General features: G+C 48.2%; 1 protein-coding gene across 6 annotated transcripts; it reads left to right on the plus strand.

Moving 5' to 3' along the window:
- Positions 1-1071: 1071 nt before the first annotated feature.
- LOC125537033 (calcium-dependent protein kinase 18) lies at positions 1072-20340 on the plus strand (the record flags this gene model as incomplete). 6 transcript variants are annotated; one of them, XM_048700329.1, is given in 8 exon segments in its annotated part: positions 1286-1423; positions 4889-4963; positions 5351-5676; positions 10996-11126; positions 13364-13405; positions 19778-19889; positions 19972-20050; positions 20171-20340. In XM_048700329.1, coding segments are annotated over 6 exon segments (540 nt in total), but the record flags the coding sequence as incomplete, so codon positions are not given.
- Positions 20341-21220: the final 880 nt, after the last annotated feature.

Genomic DNA, 21220 nt, shown 5'->3' on the forward strand with positions numbered 1-21220 from the left:
GTGACACGTACAACATCTACTTCACATACATAAAGGTGAATCATGTCCTTTACACGTGCTCACCTGACCCCTTGGAGGATGATATACTACTTGACACTCCACTCGTGTGCATGCATATGTATTGTCGGAGCTTCACGGACGAGGAGGAGGAGTGCGAGCACAACAGAATGACTACACCATCCGTGAGGGAAGCGTGGAAACAAAGACGGAAGAAGACGAATCAGCGGAGTCTACACCGGCCGGACGACCAACACTCTACAATGACCGGGCGACCGACGTGACACCGGAGGTCCGACAACCTCCAGCGACCGGACGACCGATATCGTCCGGAAATCCGACGCCACCTTAACACAACCAAAACGTCAGAAGTCCGACGCCCTCCGGACGTCCGGACCCCTGCGAGCCATCGGACGACCGACGTCCCTCGGACGTCTGACATCTGCGTGTGCACAGCCGGGCCTTTTGCCTTGTATCCCTCTCCCACCTACCCCTTTGTGGCTAAGACTATAAATAGACCACCTCCGCTTCCTTTTCAGGGTTAGCATGGGTTTTAGCTCATTATAGAGATAGAGCTTTGCTCATCCTTGTGGTTCTACTCCATCGAGAGAGACAGCAGCCTCTACGAAGAAGATCCACGCTTGGATTCAAGGCCCCTAATTGGAAGATCCCTCGCAGATTCAAAGCCTTTCACGGAGATGAACCAGTTACCCTATGTATCGTTCTTTGTTGGATTTGGACCGTGTGATCTCTATGTGTACTTGGATCTAGCACATGTGTGATTGTTTCTTGTTGATTTGAGTGTTTCCTTTTGTTCATCTCGTGTTTTCTCTCTCGTGTTTTCGTGTTTTTCACTGGATCCCCTCCATTTCGTGAAAGATCGGTCCTAGGATATCCACACTACATCACCCGGTTTGCGGGATCTGCTAGGGATGTTCTAAGTCTACAACCCGCTTCTCTTCTATCTCCTTCTCTTTTCCAACTCAGCAATAATATGTTGCTAAAAAAACTCAGCAATAATATTATATTTAAATACTTACGGTACACGCCCGTCACCGTATTATACTTGTGGTATTCCGACTAAAAAAAAGCCCGTTCAGCTTTGACCAAATTGCATCCATCCTGCTCCCGTCATTGATGGTAATAGCAGGCTTCGCCGGCGACGAAGATGGGCCTCTGCACCTCTTCCAGCGCTGCCAGCCCCGCTGGCCCCGCGGGAAATAAAGAGAAGGGGAGGAAGGGCAGCGGCGGGTGCAGGGGGATCGTTGCGTGCGGGAAGCGGACGGACTTCGGCTACGACAAGGACTTCGAGGCGCGGTACGCACTCGGGAAGCTGCTGGGACACGGCCAATTCGGCTACACCTTCGCTGCCGTCCACCGCCAGTCCGATGAGCGCGTCGCCGTCAAGCGCATCGACAAGAACAAGGTACGTGTGCGTGATCGTCTGCTACAGTATTGGTAGCATTCGCTGCCATGGCTAGGGTATGGTTCATAGATCTAGAGTTTCAGAGATTACAGAGGAGTGTTACAGCAGGGAAGGAGGCTTGGAGAAGAAGAAGATCAGAGGATAAGATCTCAGTGGATACAAATGATCAACGATACCCACACCTACATACGCAACGGCTAATACCTCTCAGCCCACGGAGGAAGGCCCAGGCACAACTGGTCGTTGCACCCCCCGCTCCTTAAGCAACAGCTTGACCTCAAGCTTAGGAAGCTCTGATAGTGCACTGGACCACTCCCAGGTTGCCATAGACAGTGTTAAACCTGACCAAGCGATCTTGTACTACTTGCGTGTGCGTCCTCTGACACGCACCCATAGAGACGCCAGAACTTGCGCGGGCTTGGATGATACGGCCAATTGATGCGCATACTGAAGCTCTTCAGTTGTATTGGCACCATCACTTGGTGGTGTAGCGGGCTTGAGCAAGGAGACATGAACCACAGGGTGCATCTTGCTAGTTGCTGGTAATTGAAGGCGATAAGCAACGTCACCAATTCGCTCCAATACCTGAAATGGACCAAAGTATTTGAAACCCAATCTGTGGTTAGTGCGACGAGCAACTGATTGTTGCATATACGGCTGAAGTTTCAGATATGCCCAATCGCCTGGTTGAAACACTCTCTCAGAACGATGCCTGTCTTCCTGAGCTTTTATGCGTTGTTGAGCACGTTGAAGTTGATCACGGATAAGTGCAGTCATTGCATTCCGCTCGGACATCCAAACTGTAAGATCTGTGGGTGTATCTGACTGCAGATTTTCCACACCCAGATGTCTCGGCTCATAACCATAGAGAACTTTGAAGGGTGTGTGTGTGTGTCCAAGAGAAGAATGAAAGTTTGTATTGTACCAGTATTCAGCTTGTGAAATCCACTGGACCCACTTCTTGGGTGCAGAATGGACCATACACCTCAAAAATATTTCCACACATTGATTTAAGTTTTCTGTTTGACCATCAGTCTCAGGGTGGTTTGCTGTACTCATGTTCATCTTGGTGTCTGTGAGTTTGCAAAGCTCCTGCCACACATTGCTAGTAAACAAGGGATCTCTATCAGTGATGAGAACTTTAGGCAGGCCGTGCAGCTTATAGACATTGTCCAAGTATGCTTGTGCAACAGAGAGAGCAGTAAAGGGATGGCACATGGGTATGAAATGACCATATTTGCTGAACTTGTCAATAACAACCAAGATTGTATCATAGTTTTTGCTCTTGGGAAGACCACTGATGAAATCCATACTAACCATATTCCAAGCTTCTTTAGGTATTGGAAGAGGGCTTAGCAAACCTGGTTTCTTTATGTGTTCTGACTTAGCTTGTTGACAAATAGAACATGATTTGACAAATTGTTCCACAAATTGCTTGAGAGCAGGCCAGGAAAATAAAGCTTTCACTCGTTGATATGTGGCTTGAACTCCAGAATGCCCACCAATGCCACTCGAGTGTAATGAGAGCAGAATTGCTTGCTGAGCTTCTTTGTTTGCTCCCAACCAAACTCTCCCTTTGTGCCTGATAATCCCTTGCTGTAAGGAGAAACCCTTGTTATTACTGCCAGTAACACTTAATTCAGTGAGCAATTCCTTTGCTTGGGGGTCTGTTAAGTAACCACCAGCTACTACTTCCAACCACTGGGGTGTGCAATAAGATAAGGAAAATATTGTAGGCTGTGTTTCCACTCTAGACAGAGCATTTGCAGCACCATTTTCCAACCCTTTCTTGTACATCACACTGTATTTGAGGCCCATAAGTTTTAACAGAGCTTTCTGTTGAATATGGTTAGAAATTTTCTGGTCTTGAAAGTGTATCATGTTAAGCTTCATGCACTAGCCAACGCAACCGAAAGTTCGAACTGATGGAAAGGGCGAGTGCAATCCACATATACTGTAACACCCCCTCTCACGTGTGACAGGGAAGACAAGTCAACATGTGCAACCGGAAGAGAGCGACGGCGCGCAAAGCTCACGTATGACTCAAGAGGCCTATACGTGGACACAAAGGGGGGCATCAACAATTTTTTAAATAAATTGCAAAAGCCAGGACTTGAACTCAAAACCTGCTCTGATACCATGTTAAGCTTCATGCACTAGCCAACGCAACCAAAAGTTCGAACTGATGGAAAGGGCTAGTGCAATCCACATATACTGTAACATATCAGACTTTTGTGATCAGTGTTGATGGTAAAATGATCATGTTGTAGATAAGATTTCCACTTGTCCACTACTAGTAAAAGAGTGCTGCTATGCACACGATGATGTTCAGACTATCTGTGGACGACAGCGTATATCAGTCCGTCTAAGTATAGCAGTCAAGTGCCACCGACGGCTGGATTGGGCATCGTCCCGTTGTCGTGCATGCTGTGTCGTTCGCACAGCAGTTTCGCTAGTAAAATAGCCAAACACTCCTCATAAGTGGAAAGTTGCTTTAGGACCCAAGGCTTTGCTGAGATAAGCAATAGGATGCTCTTGTTGCATCAGAACTGCTCCAATGCTCACATTACTAGCATCTGTCTCCACTGTGAAGGGTTTATTGAAATCTGGTAATGCCAACACTGGAGCAGTGATCAGTGCAGTCTGTAATTGCTGGAAAGCTTCTTGATTAGTAGGGGTCCAGACAAACACAATGTTTTTCTTGAGTAGATCAGTCAAACTTCTACTGATGATGCCATAGTTCTTGATGAATTTTCTGTAATATCCTGTGAGCCCCAGAAATCCTCTTACTTGTTTGACATTGGTGGGAATAGGCCAGTCTTTGACAACTTGTACTTTAGTAGGGTCAGTGCTCACTCCATCCTTGCTAATCACATGTCCCAAATACTCTTAAACTTCTGCTGAGCAAAAAAACACTTACTCATCTTAACATATAACTGGTTGGCAGCTAATAAGTCAAAAACTTCCTTAAGATGTTTCAGATGTTCTTTGAATGTAGCACTGAACACCAATATGTCATCCATAAAACACAACACACTTATCCTGAGTAAGGGAGCCAAAACAGTGTTCATTCCAGTTTGAAAAGTAGCAGGTCCTTCTGTCACCCCAAAAGGAATAACCTTAAATTCATATAACCCATTATGCAGTTTAAAAGCAGTTTTATGCTCCTCCCCTTCCACCACTCGAATTTGGTGGTATCCTGCTCTCAAATCTAACTTGGTAAACCAAGTAGCTCCAACTAGCTCATCCAAGAGCTCATCCACCACAGGCATGGGATACTTGTGTTTCACAGTGATTGCATTCAAGTGACGATAATCAACACAAAAACGCCAAGTACCATCTTTCTTTCTGACCAACAGAACAGGAGAAGCAAATGCACTTGAGCTTAGTTGGATAATACCTTGCTGCAACATAGTAGTAATTTGTTTCTCAATCTCATTTTTTTGGATTGGATTATATCTGTAGGGCTTGACATTGACAGGTACAGCACCGGGCAACAGAGAAATTTTGTGATCAAAACTTCTGTGTGGAGGTAGAGAGGTAGGTTCTGAGAACAAATTCTTGTGTTCAGCAAGCAACTTCTGTACTTCTTCAGGCACAAGTTGAGTCTCTGGTAGAGTATCCGATATGTGATACAGCTGAATAATGTGATCAACAACATCAGTATGCAGTAATCCTTTTAATTCTTGTGCTGACAATTATTTGCAATTAGTTGCTGTCTCAAGAATTCCTGTCAGTGTTGCTTCTGTATTTCTGTAACTGAAATTCATAATCTTCTTGCGTGAATCAACCCACATGGGACTCATGGTCTCCAACCAATTCATACCCAAAATGATGTCATAATTATCTAGTGGTAATGCTTTCAGAGATGTAGTAAAACTAGTGCCCTGACACCACCATTGGAGTCCCAACACTTGTCTAGTGCAGGTTAACAAGCCCCCACCTACTACTCTGACCGAAGCTAGGGTTAGTTGCTCGACAAGGCACTGCAGTTTCTCCACTAATTTCTCACTGATGAAGTTATTGGAGCTACAAGAGTCAATCAGAATGAGCAGATGAGTTTCCCTATCATGCCTTGTAACTTGATACTCTCTTTGCAAGAAGTTCCACTCACTGCTTGTATAGATAACTTCATTACTGTTTCTTCTGTGTCAGATGGAGCATCACTGTCTTCCCTGGCAGGTGCCTCATCAGAATTGTCTGGGAGTTGTAGTGCTGATAATAACTCCTCAATAACATGTATCTGAATGGAGGTGGGACACTTATGACCTGGTCCAAATTTCTCTCCACATTTAAAACATTCCCCTCTGGCACGTCTCTGAGCCCTAAGATTATCACCTTTCTCATAGAATTTCCCTTTCTCTGGTTTTCTGATATCCAGGAGCCGGCCCAAGTAATCCTTGGTGAATGTACTGTTTGTTCCTCTGCTTCGAATCTTGTTTGACTGTTGAACGATTGGTATCCTCTGCTAGCAATGCTTCCTGTGTTTGTGCACAAGCAAATGCCACATCCACAGTTACTGGGTGTTGCAATTTAACAGCTACCCTTATCTCCTGCTTCAGTCCTTCCATAAACCGATTTACAAAGAATGTCTCATCATATGAAGGATTGTACATGAGTATCTTGTGCATATGCTCCTCAAAACAATGAGCATAGTCATCAACTGAACCTTCCTGACGCAATGCAAAGAATACATCCATTAACCTGGAATACTTATTCCTATGGCAAAAACTACAACACACAGCCGAGGCCAGGAGTCGACTGTGTGCATAGCCTCATAGGTCTGCAACCAGAGAGCAGCATTGCCTTGAAAATGCATGGTAGCAAAATCAACCCATAGATTTGCCTGGACAAAGTACATCCTGAAATATTTTTCACATTGTTGTTTCCACCACTTGGGATTATCACCATCAAACTTTGGAAAATCAGACCGAGGAACGCGAGGACTAAATCTAGAATGGGAATACTATGCTGCTAAATTGGGCGACACTCCGTGCTCATAGATTTCATCAGAGAATTCCTCATATGTTTGAAAATGATGGCTGGAATGCTCACCATGGCCTTGGGCAGATCGGTTGTTGCGCTATGCCCGCATCTCTGCGCCAGCCGGATTTCCCTCGTTGCGCGGCACCTCCACCCGTTACCCCCCTGCGCGCTGCTGTGGTTGCGGCAGAGTAGTTGTGCGAGTCACTTGTTCCAGAGACGAGACGCGTTTGAGGACCCCATTGAGGGAGCGCTTCATCTCGTCCACCGCTGCATCCAGCCCGCTGTTGGCGATGAGAAGCCGATCGTTGCCTCTGTACGGTCGAGCAACGCAGTGGTGGTCTGCGCTAGCGCATCGAACGCCTTTGTCGAGGACGACGCGTAGCTGTCGACGGCGGTGCGCAGCTCCTCGATTCCCTTGGCGTTGTGCGCAGCTCCTCGATTCCCTTAGCGTTGTGCGCCCCGGCCTCCGAAACGGCCTTGCTCTGCGCTATGGTCACCTGAATCAGCTGCTGCATCTCCGCCAGCATCATCTTTGCTGCCGCCATGCGTGCTGAGAGCGTCGATCTGTCAGATTTCGCCGTGGTTCACCGCCGGTTGTCCCAACCCAACTCAGGTACACTGAAGTGTTTTGCGCGAATTCCCGGAGGAATCGCACCTTTTGTCAGGAATTAGGGGTCAACGGTGGATCAGATCACCGGAGAATATTTTTTTTGCGAATCTGACGAGGCTCTAGATACCAAATGCTACGGTATTGATAGCATTCCCTGCCATGGCTAGGGTATGGTTCATATATCTCAGAGTTTCAGAGATTACAGAGGAGTGTTACGGCAGGGAAGGAGGCTTGGAGAAGAAGATCAGAGGATAAGATCTCAGTGGATACAAATGATCAATGATACCCACACCTACATACGCAACGACTAATATAGCTGAGTACGATAGGCCGGTCCTCTTAGCCCACGGACGAAGGCCCAGACACAACTGGTCGTTGCATCGTCTCTGACCAGTGGGCCTGCTTGCATCCCTGTCGATTCGGCCAGCTGGGTTGGCTTGCCAAGCTTATGTGGGATTGGAGTTTTGCACGTGGCTTTGTGGGGAAACACGAAATGCGGGAATCTGCGATGCTGCCAATTTATTATATATGTGGTTTCCCTAGCCCATCCCTTAAATTCAGTTAGAGGAGTAAAATTTTCAGTTTATTTCTCTAACCGGCACCTAGCCGAAGTCGTAAACTGGATAGAGGCGTAATTTTTTTACTTCTCAGCGCCATAGACGCCTAAAAACACCCGGCCTCCATCCGGTTGAGTAAATGTTGCGCCCATTTTTCGCCCCCCAACCATCACTGCGTTGTTGATGGTGCACCTGCCGGCGACTATCCACCGTCTCCGCCGCTTCGTCGCCGTCTCTCTTGGCCCTCACTGCCCTTCTGCTCGAGTATGAGCCGGTCGCCATCGCCGGAGTCGAGTTGAAACGTGGCTACCGCCACATCGACCGTTTCAATGGAAACCTCCTCGGATCTTCTTCCTCGTTGGCTACCCGGCATCTCACTGTGGTTAGGCACCTTTGCTGGCCATCCCCACGCCTCGCCGCCCTCTAGTTTGGCCTTGACGTTGTCGGTCGGCCGGTACATCTCCACCGCCTTGCAAGTGTTTGACGGTTTGCCTAGGTGAGTTTTTTTTGTTTTTTTGTCTCGTTTTGTTTTGCCTAATCGAATTGAATCAAGGCGTTTCAATTTCGAAGTCATCCGAAGAGGAAGAAGACGACGATGGCATCGAAATTGTTGTTGGCATGATTTTCAATGATGATATTCGACGACCAAGGAGAGGATCACAGTTTGGCCGCATACAACTCGACCGTGATAGAGCGGAGGGCCAAGCCAAGATTATGAGAGATTATTTTGACCCTAATCTGACCTATCCAGAGAAGTATTTTCGCCACCGCTTTCAGATGCACACAAGTCTCTTTCTCACCATTGCAAAAGCTGTCGAGAAGTATGATGATTGGTTTAAGCTTATTAGAAGGAATGCATGCGGAGAGATAAGTGCGAGCCCTTTGATGAAGTGTATTGCGACTGTTCGATTTCTGGCATATGGGTGTTCGGCCGATGTAATTGACGACTATGCCCGCATTGGAGAAGATACAATCTTGGAGGCCGTTGGAAGGTTCACAAAAGCAGTGATTGATGCCTTTGGGCCAGAGTACTTGAGGGCACCCAACGAGGAAGACACTGAGAGGCTTATGGCAGCGAGTGAAGAAAGAGGATGATCTGGGGTGTTAGGATCAGTTGACTGCATGCACTGGACCTGGAAGAATTGTCCTGCAGGGTGGAAATGTTGGTACAAAGGCCACTGCAACGATCGTTCTTGAGGCTGTTGCATCGGAGGATCTATGGATCTGGCATTCATTTTTTGGATTGCCTGGCTCTCACGATGACTTGAATGTGCTGTCAAGATCACCATTGTTTGCTAGGCTTGTTGCAGGAGATGCTCCTTCTTGCAACTATATGGTCAATGGTCGTGAGTACATGATGGGTTACTACCTTGCAGATGACATCTATCCTCCATGTGCCACATTTGCAAAAACAATTCCACGTCAAGGTAACTAAAGATCTCACTTTGCCACACGCCAAGAGTCGACTAGGAAGAATGTGGAGAGAGCTTTCGGTGGCTTCAGAAGCGCTTTGCAATCGTTCGTGGACCTGCAGAGTATTGGAACTCCAAGTTTCTATGGCAAATCATGACTTGTTGCATCATCTTGCATAACATAATCATTGAAGATGAGAGAGACATGCTTGAGAACTTTCGGTACATCACCAATGGGAATCCTGTTGAGCCAGAGCATGATGCAAATAGGATCTAGAGATTCCTCGAAGTGCATCGCAAGATCGAGAACCGAGAAGTTCATACCCAGCTCCAAGATGATCTTTGAGCATCAGTGGCATATCCATAGCACTTTGTAGTTGTGCTTTTATCATGCTATTTACTTCATTTGAACCATGCGATGTGTATGAATTTGAATAATTTGGTTTGTAAACTATGAATTTGTAATATTTGTGAATTGTGTGAACATTAATTATTATGTTTGGATTTTATATGTGTGCTTGTAGTTGCAATGTAACTAGAATTGGAATAATTTGGCAAAAACAAAATTTTACTCCGCTAAATTTAGGGGATTGGCTAGAAACGACCAAAACTTAGAGGAGTAAAAATACTCCACTATGGTTTATTCGGCCGTTTACTCCTCTAAAATTTAGGGGATCGGCTAGAGATGCCCTTGTAGCAGCTTACCTGCCAAATTAAGCCAAAAGTCCAAAGAACTCCTTTTGGAGTGTTGGGCTTAACTTATTTTCAGGTGCACCTCCTTCACAGTTAGGTACTCCATCTGTTCACAAATACTAGTAGAATATAAGATGTTCTATTTTTTTTGTGAATCGGGTGTATATAGACACGTTTTAGGCCCTGTTCGGCAACACTCCACTCCTCCAGGACGGAGCTGAGCGCGCAGAACGCCGGGTTAGCAGCTCCCCAAATTATAACTACATGCCGCTCCGCTCAGGATCGGAGTCGCGGAGCGGAGGGATTCCAAACAGGCTCTTAGGCCTAGTTTGGTAGCAAGGCCAACAAAACCAGGGCAGCATACCCCAGTCGGGGGATTTTCTCCGGATAGATGAGATCCCCTTCCATCACCTGGGAGATTTCCCTAATCAGTGTCACCTCATTTGGTGGCCAGAGGACGGGGCACCACGCGCTAGATCGCTAGGTGTAAGTCGATCGTGGGAGAGAGAGCGGAGGCGTGGGTTTCCTGCCCGATCTCTCGAGTCGTGGATTGATCTCCCTGGGAAACAAGGTGGATCGGGCCAGAAAATCCCCAGGCGATGAGCAACCAAATGACCCGTTGGTTTTCCTCGGGCTGATTCGTCGCGTGGGTGACGAGCCCTGGATTTTATCGGGGATACCGGGGGGATCCCACGTAACCAAATGAGGCCTTAGTGTGTTTGTTCACTATTTCAGTCTGTATGTACTATGTAGTCCATATTGAAATATCCAAAACATCTTATATTTGTGAACGGAGGGAGTACTAGATATTTTGCAACATCAAAATGAATTGATAAGGATTCTCGCAAAAAGAAAGGCAATCCTGCTATACACACGACGATGCCCACACGATTTGAGGACGATGCAGAAGATCACACCATCCAATGTACAGCAGCAGCGCTGGTCCACCGTAGGATACGAGTGTCGGCTGCATGTCGTCTCTGCAGTATCGTCTACGCAGCAGTTTCGAAAGAAAGGTAAAGTGGTAAGGAAATGTCTATCGGTGCTACAGGGGCCTATGACATGGACCCATTTACTGTCGTCTATAGATATGCATTGCCTTTGCTTACATGTATTGAGGTCACATCTTAACACTGTCACAAATGGAAGAAGTTACCAGAGATAACCCTTTACTTATCCAACACAAATAGCTCATAATACCAGCCCAGTTCCAATTTATGTTGAAAAATCTTTCAGAAACACGTAGTTGATATATATTGCGCATAATTAAGTACTCCACACTAACTTCTGATGTATGAGCTGTTGTCCTTGCAGATGGTCCTTCCTGTTGCTGTTGAAGATGTAAAGCGAGAAGTTAAAATACTCAAGGCCTTACATGGGCATGAAAATGTTGTACATTTTTACAATGCATTCGAGGATGATAACTACATATATATTGTTATGGAGTAAGTTTTGGTAAACCTGTCAAATCTTAATAAAATCAGTGGAAATTTGATTTCTTAGTCAGGTCTATTTGGTTGCGAGATCTTATGGGTTTCACCTCTAGCCTACCCCAACTTGTTTGGGACCAAAGGCTTTGTTGTTGTTGTTGTTGTTGTTGTTTTTGTTGTCTATTTGATATTTATACACGAACTTTGCTTTGGTACACCCCCCCTAGAAAAGTTTACAGATTTCGATGCAGATTAAAGGTGGACATTAGAAGTTACCCCTTCAATAAAAAGGGTAATATAGTCTTCTGTATTCAAATCAATCTATTAAATATGTTTGATCTGCAGGGTAACATGGCAATAGCCTTTTTGAGTAACTTTAAGATTCGTGCGAACTTTTAAGAGGGGGTGCGGTGTTAAACGGTCACTTGTGTATGTAACGTTAAGTCTGTAAACTGAGTCCTCTCCTAGATATTAGGATCTAGCAACGCTCGTGGCCTGCGTGCCACTTTTCCAGGAGCGCTCGCTCTCTCCCTGCGGGGTATATGTATACACGTTGTAACCTCATTGATTCAGTGAATACAGAAACAATCTCTCCAACTTGGTATCAGTTACCAGGCGCCCCATGGCACGACTCATTCCTCCACCGCCGCCGCCACGAGCTCTGCCACCTCCCCCGGCGATCTCTCGTCCTCTTTGACGGCGCCTGGCGCGGCCTCCTCCACTGCTTCCTCCCCGCCGTTCGTTTTCGGCACCTCCCCCTCTCTCCTCAACGGCACCACCCCCGCAGCTGGCACCCAGTTTGCCCCTCTGTTCAACGCCGGTGTTCCCCCTGCTCCTCCGGCGCCTGCTCCCCGCCTTCCCATATTCCAGGACCATATCACCAATCACATCAAGTTTCTCCTCAACCCCGCCGATCACAACTATCACAAATGGAAGACCTTCTTCCTCATGGTCCTCGTCCGCTACAGCGTCTCCTACCTCATCGACCATCCGCCGCCACCAAATGCTTCCGCCACCTACCTCGAGCTCGATGCTCATGTCGCTCTCTGGATCTACGCCACCCTTTCGGACACCATGTGTGACCACGTCGTCGGCGCCACGACCACCTTCGCCCTCTGGACCAAGATCCGCGACTACTTCCTCGCCAATCGCGCCGCTCGCTTCATGATCCTCAATCGCAAGTACCGCAACCTCAAGCAGGGCGACCTGTCCGTCTCCGAGTACGCTCGCCAGATGAAGCTCCTCACCGATGCCCTCGCCGACATCGACCGCGCCGTCACCGAGGTGGATCTCACCACCCAATTCCTCCACGGCCTCGACAAGCGGCTCGAAACGATCCGGGTCGTCCTTGGTGACCAGGACCTGCCCTTCGACACCGTCCTCTCTCGGGTCGTCCTGGCCGAGGAATCCCAGGAGCATCGCGCGGCTGAAGAGAGCGCCTCCGCATTCGCGCTGACGGGTGGCAGCGCCTCTGGTGCCGGCTCCAGCACAGGCGGCCGTGCCCCGCCGGATCGCTCCTCCACTAGTGCTCCGGCCGCCCCTCCCCAGCCGCTCCCGCACCCTGGCCGTGGACGCGGTGACCGCGACGGTGGTGACCGTGGTGGCCGTGGCCGCGGTCGTGGACGAGGCAACCACACTGGACGCGGCCACGCTGCTCCTCCCCTGCCGTCGCCCTTCACCGGCTACTTCGCGCCCTACGGGATGGCGATCCCCTACCCGCGCTCCGGCTGGATCCCGCCGAATGCCGCCGGCGTCCTCGGCCCGCTCCCGGGCTCTCATGCGCAGGCTTATCCCCTCCTTCCCGCCCCACCGGCGCCCACTGCTCCGCTCCACCAGCACCATCCCTCGTCCTGGGAACACGCGGCCATGCTCAACGCCGCCTACAGCAATGGTGGTTTCCCCTCTGCTCCCGTGCCCGATACAAAGCTCGCTGTAAACTGTTTTCGGAAGGAGTTGAGCTTAGTGATGCTTAGGATTTTAGTTTGTGCCTTACAAGTAGGTTTCAAGTGTGATAGATAATTTTACTGTTTAAATGTTTGATGACATGAGTTGATGCCTTTACATGCAAACTGGCATAACATTGGCATACCTTTGAGAAATTCTAGAAATAATACTGGATTTACATATATAAAAAGTATGGACAAAATCAGTCTGCAAGCAGTTCTTGATTTTCCGCAGTCTTTGTTTCCGTTTATGTTTAAGGAACGGTACAAACTAATGCAGTCTCGGACTTTCTGACTTGGCTTTGACAGATTATGTGAGGGTGGTGAGTTGCTTGACCACATATTAGCCAAGTAAGAACTACGAGAATCCTTGACTTTTTTCCCACAACTCTTACCTTTATCACATTTTTTTATAACTTGTTTCCATGCTGGTAACCTATGAGTTATACTATGGTTTCTTAGATGCGCTACTGGGCTTAAATGTTGAAATTTCATGGTTCAGTTAGGTGCAATTTTCGACCAACGTTTTGTCACTCTATGGCGAATATTTCTTATTTATTTATTTATAGTTTTAATATTTTGATTTTCTTATTACGAGCAAAATATGCAGCAATGATTTATATGCTGAAGATTTCCCTTTTGAAGGCTAGTATTTTGGAATATTGGAGCTACTGTTGATATTTATTTCTTACGTTGTGATTCCTCATCCTAGATAAAATAAAGATTGAGAAGCTGAGCTATCACACATAGTGTGCTTGACCGTAGGCTGTAATTTTGTATGGATATATGTTACATTATTACTCCTTCAAGTTGAAACCAATTCTGCATGCACACGTTTGAATTGATTTCCACGTTTCCTTCAAAATCATCGAGTAAAATGTCAAATATATCACAAAAATTGCGCAGATATCTTTCTCAAGGTATGAGAAAAGTATCTACTCAGCAGAACAGCACATTGTACGCGATAAGATGTAAACATAGATGTAGACTGATGTGCCAAACTATTATCATGCCCAACATAACGTTACTGCCTGATAGTTCTTTTTACAGACCATAGAATGCTGAAGTCCGTGCATGATTCTGGTATGTGGAACAGAATGTTCATTGACCTTACCTGATTGCATGTGCCTGGGTTAAAACTACCATTCCTCTGGTAGTTCCAATTCGATCACAGTATGGGTTGTGGTTGAACATGCATAGAGGGCTGCTCATTTCTAAATTCATCGGCTACGTGTTTATGATCGATATTGTATTAATATGTCACTAGAAGGTGTAGTTTAGGAGAGATCAACATGATTGTATTCATCGGAGGTGTCGACTATATATACAGAAGTCCTAGCCAAGTTCTATCTCTATGCCATGGTTTAAACACCACAAGGAAATATACATGGAAGGAAACGGTGGCCGGACTAGCTCTTGGGTAGGAAACCTATCAGAATACAATGCATGATATTATTTCTTCTTACACCCCCACCCAGTCGAAGCGTCGTCGTTGATGATGCCGAGACTGGAACGAAAGCGTTGAAAACTTGCTGTTGGTAGTCCTTTGGTCATGATGTCCGCGAGTTGATCAGTGGTAGGAACAGGAACATGAACTACTCGAAACTGTCCAAGAGCAACCTTCTCACGCACAAAGTGAATGTCGAGCTCAATATGCTTTGTACAACGATGATGCACTGGATTGACGGACAAATAAATTGCGGAGACATTGTCACAGAAGACAACGGTAGCTTTGTTGATGGGGCAGTGTAGTTCTCCGAGAAGTTGCCGTAGCCAGCAACATTCAGCGACCGTGTTCGCAAGAGAACGATACTCAACTTCAGCACTTGACCGGGAGACCGTTGGTTGTCGCTTGGAGGACCACGACACAAGACTATCGCCAAGATAGATACAAAAACCAGAGGTCGACCTGCGGGTGTCGGGGTAGCCAACCCAGTCAGTGTCTGAGTATGCCGCAAGCTCGGTAGAGGAAGAACCACGCATGACCAAACCATGAGACGTCATGCCACGGATGTAGCGCAAAAGTCTTTTGATGAGAGCCCAGTGAACGTCCTTCGGTGCATGCATGTGAAGACATATCTGGCCAACAGCATAGGAAATATCCGGACGCGTCAATGTGAGGTATTGCAAAGCACCTACGATGCTACGGTAAAACGTTGCATCATGATAATCCTTGCCGGCAGAAGCAGGAGACCTTGCCGGCAGAAGCAGGAGACCTTGGGCTTCGTGTCAACCGGCGTGGCAGCGGGTGTGCAATTAGACATAGCTGCACGTTCCAAGAGTTCTTCGGCATATCTCTCTTGTGACAAGAAGAAACCAGAGGCTGTCCGACGCACATGAACTCCAAGGAAAAAATTCAGAGGACCAAGATCCTTCATCTTGAATTCAGCCTGAAGTTGTATGATGATGGACCGAAGGAATGCTGGTGAGGACATAGTCAGGACAATATCATCGACATATAGCAGCAAATATGTAGTTTCGGATGCTCGACGGAGAACAAAGAGAGAGCTATCCAAAGTGGTGATGGTGAACCCAATGCGTCGAAGAAAAGTACCAATCCGAGTGTACCAAGCCCGGGGCGCCTGCCGAAGACCATAAAAGACTTTGCGAGCGGACAAACATGATCCGGGTGAGCACGGTCGATGAAACCAGTCGGTTGCTGAGAGTAAACACGCTCAACAAGGACGCCATTGAGGAAAGCGTTGCTGACATCAAGCTGGTGGACTGGCCATCGCCGTGAGGAAGCAAGGTGCAGAACGGTGCGGACGGTTGCAGGCTTGACAACAAGGCTAAAAGTCTCACCAAAATCAACTCTGGGGCGTTGAGTAAATCCATGGACAACCCAGCGAGCTTTGTATCAGTCCATGGCACCATCTTCATGAAACTTGTGACGAAACACCCATTTACAGGTGACCACATGAGCACCGGGAGGACGGGGAACAAGAGTCCAAGTCCGGTTGGCTGTAAGAGCGTCGAATTCCTCTGTCATAGCGGCAAGCCAATGAGGATCACGAAGAGCCTGACGGACCAAACAGGGCAATGGTGATGGCGAAGTTTCAGTGCTAGCAAAAGCAACATAGTCCCGGGCGTACTTCTGATTCGGCAGTAACTTGCCAGCTTGAGCACGGGTCACCATAGAATGCGACGGCTGCCACTCGTCTGAGCATGAGGCGTTCGAGGTAGCGGCACCATCGATGGAGGAGGCCCGCCAAGGTCATGGGAAGGACACGTGGTCCGGCGAGATGGAAGAGACGCCGGGTGCAGAAGAACTTGAAGACGGCGACGACGGTGTCCTGTCGAAGGACGCCGGCGAGCTGGAGGCGTTGGTCCTCGGTGTAGAGGACGGGGCCATGGCAACATGGTATTGTGCCATTGCAGCCGTTTGAAGTGAAGAGCCTGGGGTAGAATCTGCTGCCACGACAGACGGATTTTCTGTCATGGCAAGGGAATTCGCTGCAGCAGCAGCCGAACCAGTAGCGGCAGTTGGGGATGATGGCGGTGTAGCAGCGACGTTCCCCGCGCCTAAGGAGGATGCAGGGGCGGGCGGGGTGGCCGGGGGAGCTGGTCCATGTCGGCGACGATCATTGGCTGCCGGAAGGATCACCGGTGACGGCTCGAGAGAGAGGTGTTCCTTGGTGGCGAGGTGCTCGTGTCCCTGAAAGGAACAATTTTCTTGTCGAAATAAACATGACGCGACGTTAGTATGCGACGAGTGGAAGGATCATAGCACCAATAGCCATGTTGCTCAGGAGGGTAACCGAGAAAGGTACAAGCGGCTGAGCGGGGAGCAAGCTTATGCTGAGCTGTGGTCGTGAGGCTGGGTTAACAGAGACAGCCAAAAACACGAAGATGCGTATAATCTGGAGGGGAACCAAAGAGAAGTTCGTGCGGGGTTTGGTGATTGCGAGGTTTGCAAGGACGGAGGTTTAAGAGATAAGTAGTAGTGCTCAAGGTTTTTGCCCAAAAACGTGGAGGTAGATGGGCATGAAAGAGCAAAGTGCGAACCGAGTCGTTGAGAGTGCGAAGAATTCATTCAGCACGCCCGTTTTGTTGAGACGTGTATGGACAGGAGAGACGAAAGCGAATGCCATGTTTGGCAAAGAAATCCCAGGTGGCATGATTATCAAACTCGCGTCCATTATCTGTTTGAAAGCTAATGATGGGGCGTTGAAATTGTGTAGCAACATAGGCATGAAAGTTTGTGAAGTGCGAAAAAACTTCGGATTTATGACGCAATGGAAAAGTGGAAACATGGTGGGAAAAATCATCAAGAATGACTAGATAAAATTTATACCCGGATATACTCGGAACAGGAGAGGTCCAAACATCGCAATGAAGAAGTTCAAAAGCACAAGTAGCCCTAGACATCGAAGTTTCAAACGGAAGAAGGACATGTTTGCCTAACCTACAAGCATTACATGTTGTAGAGGGAGATTTATTACACGAGAATTCAAAAGACGCTAGTGTTCTAGACATGGAGTCGCGCCCTGGATGGCCAAGCCGGTGGTGCCATATGTCGGTGGAGGCGGTGGTGAGATGAGCTTGTGGAGACGCCGGCGAACCAGGGACAAGTGGGCAGAGCTCGCTGTCACTGTCACATCACAAAATCACCGCCCGAGTGTGAAGATCCTTGATAGAAGAACCAAGACCGTCAAATTCAACAGTGATAGGATTTTGACGAGTTAAAGCACGAACAAAAATAAGTTTTTTAATGAGATCGGGAGTAATAGAAATATCACAAAGATGAATAGGAAAAGAGGTGGTGCTAAGGGACGCATCGCCGATGTGTGTGATGGGCAGGCCAGCACCGTTACCGACGATGACACGAGTAGGAGAAGAAAAAAGAGTTGGATTGGAGAGGATACTGGGTGTGTTTGCGAGATGAGAAGAAGCCCCGGTGTTGAGGAACCAATCTTGGCCAGCGCTACCTCCCTAAAGAGAGAGGTTATGCAGGGCTGCATGAAGTGGCGCCTGATCCCATGGCTGCATTGGCGTTGGAGGAGGAGGGTAGTAGCAAGGGTAGATCATACCAGAAGGCGCCATGGCCTGGTGCATCATGCCAGGAGGAGCGATGTCGGTGGGTGTGGTCCGAGGATGCCCGAGCTGGGAGCGCGCCAGGAGGGCGCCCACGCTTGAAACATCCCAGACACGTGATAGGCGCCCATGGGCCATGCAGAAGCTGAAGTGCTACTCGGGTGAGGCGCAGGTGCACCTGCGGTCTGGGTATTCTTCTTCTTGCGACCATGTCTGCCGTTGCCTGTAGGGGTGGCAGGGCGGAGAGTAGGGGCCGGCGCAGGGATGGGTAGCAGCTGAGCAGCACGAGGAGGAGCACCACCAGCAAAGAGAGCGGTGGGAGTCGTCGGCAGCTGCGTGTAGCGGGCGAGGCAACGTTCCTCCTGAAGCAAGGCCGAGCGAGCCTTGGCGAAGGTGAGGCCGACGGGATTGATGGTCAGCGCGGCGATGGAGTGGCCGAACTGACCGTTGAGCCCGTTGATGAAGGCGAGGAGCATGTCTTGGTCGCTGACCGGAGCGCCGACGTCGCGAAGCGTGTCGGCGATGCACTTGAGGCGGCTGGAGTAAGCCATGATGGTAAGATCACCTTGCACAAGGGTGTGGAACTCGTGCTTGGCATAAATCGCCCGTTGAAGACGATTGTCAAGGAAGAGGTTGTTGAGGGCGTTCCATGCCCGCTCGGCCGTGTCCGCCGGCTGGATGTTGATGTCGAGGATGTCGTGAGAGATCGACGTGTACAACCAAGAGACAATACACTGGTCAATCAGCGTCACTCGACGTCATGGAGCATGAGCTGGGCGTCGACGGTGCCGTTGATGTGATCAACAAGCCCGAGCTTGCGGAAGGTGATGTTGAAGTGAGTCTGCCTGATGGTGAAGTTGGACTCCTCGAAATCAAGGATAGTGGGCACATGGGAATGGATGGAGAGGAGTTGGATCGCCACAGCCGAGGGACCGGAAGCACGAGGAGCGGAGTCGCCGAGGTCGGCGAAAGGATTGCCGCCGCCGTCGATTCTTGAGGAGGAGCGCGACATGGCGACAGGAAGGAGATAGCTGCAGAAGAAGCTAGGTTTAGAATCGATAGGTATCTGATACCATGTACTCCCTCTCTCAGTTTACAGGGCGTGCGCGTACCCCTAGGTCGTCAATTTGAGCAACCTAATACAAGTCATATATTACAAAAAATATACCAATATAAACTTCAGATGTTCTATTTTCAAACGATATAATTTTTGTGTTATATAGTTTATATTAGGGTGATAAAATTGGCAACCTAGGTATATGCGCAGGACTTGTAAACTGAAACGGAGGGAGTAATTTAGGAGAGATCAACGTGATTGTATTTATCGGAGGTGTCGAGTATATATACAGAAATCCTAGCCAAGTCCTATCTCTATGCCACAGTTTAAACACTACAAGGAAATATGCATAGAAGGAAACCGGACTAGCTCTTGGGTAGGAAACCTATCAGAATACAATGCATGATATTATCTCTTCTTACAGAAAGCATCTATGTCATTGATGCCTGAAGCCCTACGAATTTTAAGAGATCTACCGAGTGAGTAAGACTAGGCATTTGCGTATCCAGATGACGTAGACTAGGCATCAATTGTAAGATATCCGTCGAAGGATGTAATATATACCTGGCTCCTTTTTGCTGCATGCAGAAAATAGCAACTCTACTGATCTTACATATTTTATGCCCTTGCAGAAAAGATAGCCGTTATAGCGAAAAAGATGCTGCAGTAGTTGTACGACAGATGCTCAAGGTTGCAGCTGAGTGCCATTTGCATGGTTTGGTTCACCGAGATATGAAACCTGAGGTATACTCCAAAAATGTGAGATGGAACCGGGCTGTCAAGATTAAGTGATCTTTCGAATTAATGCATCATATTGTGTTGCCAGAACTTCCTCTTCAAGTCATTAAAGGAGGGCTCCCCCCTCAAGGCTACAGATTTTGGCCTTTCAGACTTTATAACACCAGGTGCTTGCATATGTTGTAACAACTTGTTTCATAGTATTCATGCTTGACTTACTTTCCTGTACATATGAATCATATATATTGCTCCCGAGGTGGCATTTAAATTGATCTGTCTACTCACAGGGAAGCAGTTTCGTGACATTGTTGGAAGTGCCTACTATGTAGCACCAGAAGTGCTTAAGCGCAAGTCAGGGCCGGAATCCGATGTTTGGAGCATTGGTGTTATTACATATATTCTGTTGTGCGGAAGACGACCTTTCTGGGACAAAACTGAAGATGGAATCTTTAAAGAGGTAACTTTACCTAAACTATCATGAGAGAAGTCTACTTTTCAACCCTGAACTTACACGTTGGTTTAGGAATCAACCCTCAACTTCAAAACCGGTTATCCTACACCCTAAACTATTCAACCTGTGTGACGACCGGAAACCCTATGGAAGGGGATCGATCGCACAGGGAAGGAATCGGGGAGGAAACAGAGAAGTACTAGGTGAGAGCTAGACGAAGAGGGGATGAGAAGGTTCAGATCCAATTTCCATACATGCTTAACTCATGCCACGGTACAGCCTAAGTACCCCTCACGCGCACACGGCCGTTGGCCACACGCGGCCCTACAACACCCTGGGCTGGCCCACTCTCTTCTCATCCCCTTACACTAGTCCACCGATGATGTGTTCACATCGGGTGTGACAACCCGGTTAGGATTCAACCCCCCTGCCCCGTTTACCCGGCTTTGACCGCGTTAACTGCTGACTCCGCACCGCCACGGTGTTGATCCCTCCTTTATGTGGGACCCACCCAGGAAATAATAATAATAAATTGTTTCATTTTCCCGTCCAACTAACTCTTGGAAACCTCGTTTTATCGTGGGAAGTAATTTGGATCAGCCGACCGGCCACAACTCCTGGCTGGTCGCATGCTTGCCCTCCGATTGTTGTGCGATTCATGCTCGACCACCACACGTTGGTGCCACGCGGCTGCTGGGGCCCATGCACCGCGCACACCGCTACCTTATCTCTTCACGCAGGGGCGGTCTCCTCCACCCGTTTCCTCTGCTTTTTCCTCACTTCTCTCCTTTCTCCAAGGGGACAGGAGCACTTCCTCGTTCTCCCTCCTCTTGCGTCCAGATTTGGGGGGGGGGGGGGGGGGGGGTGGGGGCTGGTTGCTGGCCAT

This window comes from Triticum urartu, chromosome 2, assembly GCF_003073215.2.
Source record: "Triticum urartu cultivar G1812 chromosome 2, Tu2.1, whole genome shotgun sequence".
Classification (NCBI taxonomy): Eukaryota; Viridiplantae; Streptophyta; class Magnoliopsida; order Poales; family Poaceae; genus Triticum; species Triticum urartu.